The 6,028-nt window shown below is 32.1% G+C and overlaps 1 protein-coding gene across 3 annotated transcripts in view; it reads left to right on the forward strand.

The window, feature by feature from the left end:
* LOC108690013 (phosphoribosylformylglycinamidine synthase) overlaps positions 1–6,028 on the forward strand; it is a 49,733-nt gene that overhangs the window by 27,545 nt on the left and 16,160 nt on the right. For 2 of the 3 annotated variants that reach the window (XM_018197056.1, XM_018197058.1), the window contains one exon: positions 3,335–3,579. In XM_018197056.1, coding sequence (XP_018052545.1) covers positions 3,335–3,579 — 245 coding nt within the window. The remainder of the gene's footprint in view (positions 1–3,334; positions 3,580–6,028) is intronic. The other variant, XM_018197057.1, reaches the window with a different exon arrangement.

Below are 6,028 nucleotides of genomic sequence, written 5' to 3' on the forward strand. Positions count from 1 at the left end.
TGGATTCGGAGTTACCCATGATCTTTTACGCTTATTCTCAAAATATATCAACTTTTCATCGCCAGTCACAATTCGATGGAGAAATGACTTTCTTTTGTACCTGGCGAGCAGCATTTCGCAAGTGGTTTTTCGGTTTTCCTGCTGTCTTTCATTCAGTTCATATGGAACCCATTTTCCCATCTTCTGGATCTTTCCCATGGATTTCAAACGTATGGAGACGGCTTCTCGTGTCACATTCAATTGATCCGCGAGTTGTTGAGTTTGAGCGTCATCCTCATCCAACAATGCTTGAAATTCGCTGTCTTCAAACTTTTTCGGTGGTTTTCCACGTTCTTCGTTTCTCACGTCAAAATCACCACTTTTGAATTTTTTAAACCACTCAAAGCACTGTGATTTACCAAGAGCATGCTCACCGTAAGCTTCGACAAGCATGCGATTCTGCAGCAGTTTTCTTCAAACGGTAACAGAAAATGCTGTCCGCAAATCGTAGTTTCCAGGCACAAAATTCGACATGTTCAACGCTATTATAAACTATACTGTTGTATGAAACTTGTATTGTTGTGAGTTGAAAATCTTTGTCAGATGTCAGAACAAGAAAATGGCGTCAATAGCGCCGTCTGATGGCAATTATATTGTTAGTTATGGCCATCTATTGGTAAATTCCGGTTTCATATTTACGTATGCAATATTGCTGTAATGCAGCATTGTTGCTGCAACTTTGATGCTGTAGGGTAATAATAATATTCCAATATTGCAGTAATGATGTAAATGACCAAGGACAAGTGAGAGTGTAGCATTATCGACAGTACGCAAAATAATAAAATGTATGCTTATTACTTCTTTATTCCATAAATTAATATAATTGTATATTTCGACTAACTTTGGATTCCTCTTCAGCAAATACAGATTTAATAATTCTCCTTTGGATGTGTAATGAGTCACTATCAAATTTGCAGACTTGATGTTGCAAAATTCTGTTGATAAAAAAAAATTCTATTGATTAAAAATTAGCAAAATTTTTCTATCCAACTTTTATTAAAGAAAGAAAAAGAGATGACTCACCCATACATGCAAAGAAGACTTCAGTTATGGATCGTTTCAAAATTACAATCGAAAATAATTAATAAATTATATTTCTGTGACTCTCTAAAACTAAACAATAATAATAATGGCATATGAAAGTAAAACGCGGTAATTGGAGCGTATTCAATTGTATATTGTCCTTGTATATTATCCTTACGAATACATATAAGTTTCAAACATTTCGACGTTTTTTTTAGTTTTTATCTGCGAGACGCATTCACACAAATGATGTAATGACAATAATTTCATTAATATTAACAGAAAGAAACTGAAATCGTAATATTATACTAAAATAACATAAAAGTATATAATAGAGAATAGTTGTGAAAATTACCCCCATTCCTTTTATTTTTTCTGACTTTTACGGCGTAAATCCCAGCGCGGCGTATTTGCCAGAGTTACCTTAAATTTTATCGAATGATCGTGTAAAAAGTTAAGACATAAAACAGCAATCGTCTTATTTTTTAAATATATTTTATGTCAAAAATTGAATTAAAAATAATTTATAAAGTTTTTGCTAGTCTGTTCCCCTTATGGAGATAGGCAGGATTAGCAACATACACTATAGTATGAGCTCATATTTGTATTTTTTGATCGAATTTTTGAAATTTATTAATTATATCAATCAATGTTGTACGAAGTAAAGACAAATACTTTTTGACATACAAAATTAAAACTAATTTATAAAGCTTTTGCAATTGCTAGTATGTGTACAAGTGATCTAAAATATTTCAAAAATAATACAATTGCTGTTTTATGTCTTAATTTTTTACACGATCGATGAAATTTATTTCTGAACTTCCATGAACGGCAGTGTAAAAAATGCAGAAAAATATCAGTGCTAAGAGAGAATGCAATTTTTATTCTCTTCTTCTTTGAGTAACGATATTCATTACAAAGAATATTTTCTTGATAATATAATTTTAAAATACTCTTATTATTTACTTGAAACAAGTAATATTTATGTAAATACATTTTTCTGTATGTATATTCATATAGTATACCTCTATGTATATATTTACATTGAATTATTTAAGATTCAGCTCTGACTGTTATAGGCCTTTAATTCCTATTTTTTTGTTGCGTGTTCTCACATGTATGGTCTAATAAGATTTTTATTATATTCTTGCTTCCGCGAATGCTTTCTATAAAGATGCTTTCTATAAAGATTATGTGTTTCGCGGGTTTCCTCCGTGTCCAGATCCATTCTTGGAATGTCAACGTTTCGTGAATCTTGCACTTCATCAGGACGAAGAACAGCATAATGAGCTGTTCCTCCAGATCATTCCTTTTTATATTATGCTATTTGTTGGAATAGTGGAAAGAAGAGAATTGTGAGTAGGGGCGGGGGGAGGGGAAAGAAATATCACCATCTCTGACAAAGAACATCTACAAACAGAACTCAAATTACTTAAATTTAAGAACAGAATAACTTAAATTTAAGCCTTACAGAAAAAGACGGACACGACAAAAAACACATTATCAAAACAATTAATAATGCAAACAAGACAGTGATCTCTAACACACAATCAGATGAAAGGATCCTATTCATTCTCCCATATATCAAAGGAACAATAAATTGGATTGGCAGGATATTAACAAACACAATATCCGAACTATCTTTAAATCACCCAAAAAAATAGAACAAATCTTAAGAAATCCTAAAGATCAAAGACTTCCACTCAACTCCGCAGGAGTATACAAAATACCGAAAATACCTTGTTCCTGTGGGCAAGTATATATTGGAGAAATTGGGAGAATGATCAACCTACGGATAAAAGAACGTAATGTCTAAAACAGTCAGGTTAAAACACATCAATCAGCATTATCAGAACCACAACATCAAAACAGGACATCAAATACTATTTGACAAAACTACCGCAATAGCCAATGACATTATATCATATTTTCCAAGAAAGTTTAGAGAAGCCGTAGAGATATAAAAACACTCTAACAATCTAAATAGAGATAATGGCTATAACATAAAGTATGGAAAATCATTCTCTCGATTATTGAAGACTGGCCGATTTCTCCCACTTCCCCCCTCCTTCCATCACTCTAACAAGTAGCGTAATATAAAAAGGAAACGACCCGGAGGAACAGCTCAGTATCAGGCTGCTCCTCCTGATGACGTGGACTGCAAAGTTCACGAAACGTTGACATTCCAAGAATGGATCTGGACACGGAGGAAACGCGAAACGCATAATCTTTATAAAGATTTTTATTGTTTAATTCTATTTATTTATCATAGGCTATGATTTACCATGGGAAGAAAAAGATAACATTTATTCCACTAATCTAGCATTGCCACTGGAAATAATAATTGAAGCAAGCAATGGTGCTTCCGATTATGGAAACAAATTTGGAGAACCTCTAATATGCGGTTTCGCACGTTCTTACGGGGCGACAGATGTTGCAGGAATTAAACGAGAATGGGTTAAACCCATAATGTTCAGTGGAGGATTAGGAACTATAGATGCGAATTTGACTAAAAAGGTAAGGTTAATTATGATAATTAATTTTTCTAATTTATTTTGAAATTATAATCAATCAATTTTTATAAATTTTTCATAAATTGAACAGATTTCTTGCTCTTTATTGCATCGTCAATAAACTAAGATTAGAAAATTATCTAAAATGAATCTTTGAAAATGAAAACTGTTATGTAAAACTGTTAACTGTTTATGTGTTGTACTGGCATAATTTTTTAAGAAAGATTTGTACACTAAAATGGAATATCTTTCGAAATAACGACTCCGATTCGTTAATCAATCGTTTATTCATCAATTTAATTAATTAATTAAAGCTAGTGGTATATTACAATAAAATAGTTGCATAAACATTTTTCTTATATAATATATTAAAATAAAATAGTTTATTCGCATTCCAATGCTCAACTACTGAGATCTGTATGAAATTAAAGTTTACAATTAATAAACGCTCATAGGTACAATTTTTTATAATTATAATTATGATTACACAGTTCAGTTTTGTAATTTAACAATTATGATTAATATAGCTCGGTCTTATATTTCCTATAATAAAATTCTATAAGGTATGGGTTACTCCAGACGAGTTTATTAACTAAGTCTAGAATGAGTTATATATTCGCATTTAGACAGAACGCGAGTTTACTGTTCTCGGAACACTTATATATGCACATATGTAGACGATAAGGATTTCGTTTTAGAGATAGTAGGATTTGGAAGGATGTTTCATAAAAGATTAAAAAATGAACACAGCTTATTTCTTAGGCAATGCAGCGGAAAAACCTAGTGATTTATTTTGATTCGTTCCACGAAGTCCAGGAACAGAGAGAGAAAGAGAGAGAGAGAGAGAGAGAGAGAGAGAGAGAGAGAGAGAGAGAGAGAGAGAGCGTAGGAGGTATTGGATTCAAAGAATTAGGCATACCCATACCTCCATATAATCAGAATGCGCTTACGTAAAAGTAGAGCATTAAAAACAGGTATTCGCGTCGACCATTTTTATTCCTTTTCCTACTCCTTGTTCTGTCTTCTGCCCCCATTCCATCACTGAGTTGTAACGGGTTATATTCATTATAGGTTATGATTTGTATTTGCTTGAAATTTTATAGTTCCTTTCATTCCATTTTTGCTCTCAAAATCAGTTGAATATCTATTGTAATATTAGTGCAGGAAGAGTATTTGGTGTTCAGGTTATTTCTAGATAAGGTGCCAAATATGTATGTCAATTTGAAAAAAAAGATTGAAATTTCTCATCTACGAGGAAGTGTAGTAATGTTTATTCACAAGTCATGTATTTATTTTACAGCAAGTCGAAGAATATTATCCACAGGAAATTTAAATAATCGAATATCTTTTTGATACAATTTATGATCTATTGATACAATTTATCGCATCTGCAACAAGATATTTTATAAATTTTTTTTGCCTTTGTTAATATATAATATTTCAATTTTTTTTTATCCTTCTTTTCGTCTTTTAATCTTATGGTAAAATTTCGAAGTGCAGAAATACATAAATACAAAGCTATAAGGTTTCCAACAGAGCTTAGAAGCTGTAATCTATAATAACTGTAACGATCATAACCTTCCCAGCTCAACGGTGGAGTGGAAACAGGAATAGGAAAAGGAATAAAAATGGCGGATATACGAATATTCACGTTTACCATAATAGGAGAAGGAAAATCCTGTAATCTTAAGGCAGATCCTTCGCGCAACAACGCGCTCTGTTGCTTATATTGCTTAATTCATTCTTATGCGGAGGTGATGTTACGCTAAACTCATAGCGTTTTCGGTCCGATCGAGTTTGCACTAACTTGAGTTGAAATAATGATGTTCCATGCTCTCCTATTAAAGCATGTAACATCAACCAAGCGAAGCATTTTTTAACCGAAGTTAGTGCAAATCCGGTAGGACCAAAAATGCTATCAGAGTGATAGGGCGCGTTTCGAGTCATGCATGAACCGCGTAGACTGCACAGAAAATTGTTCCAAATTAGCTATTGCGCGCTTCAAAAGCGCTTCGAAAGTGCTACGAATTCCCCAGATTGTACTACCGTATTAAATTCTTAACACTTCTTCTAGCGCAATAATTGCTTCTCTTTTGACTTGAGGCAGTTGATGCGTTTGATGCATTCATGCAGTCTATGTGTTTTTTCATTTGTGTGTTTTACACTTATGTTTTACACTTCAAGTGTAATTTGAACCGAATATTCGTGATACTATGGTCCTAAATATGGATCGGAAACCTTTCTAAGAACTCTTATAAAAAGAAGAATGAATATTACAATATGGCGAAAAAGAAGTCGGAACAAATAATCTGAAGTCTTGAAAGTTGTTTATTTTATATTATAATTAGTTTATTTTTTTATCTTAATTACAAGTTTTTAAATTTAAAAGTTTTTTCAAATTTTAATGTTATTCTGGGAAAAAATATTTTATATATAATTATATAAAATTACTT

The sequence above is a fragment of the Atta colombica genome, unplaced genomic scaffold (genome assembly GCF_001594045.1).
Source record: "Atta colombica isolate Treedump-2 unplaced genomic scaffold, Acol1.0 scaffold29, whole genome shotgun sequence".
NCBI classification, from domain to species: Eukaryota; Metazoa; Arthropoda; class Insecta; order Hymenoptera; family Formicidae; genus Atta; species Atta colombica.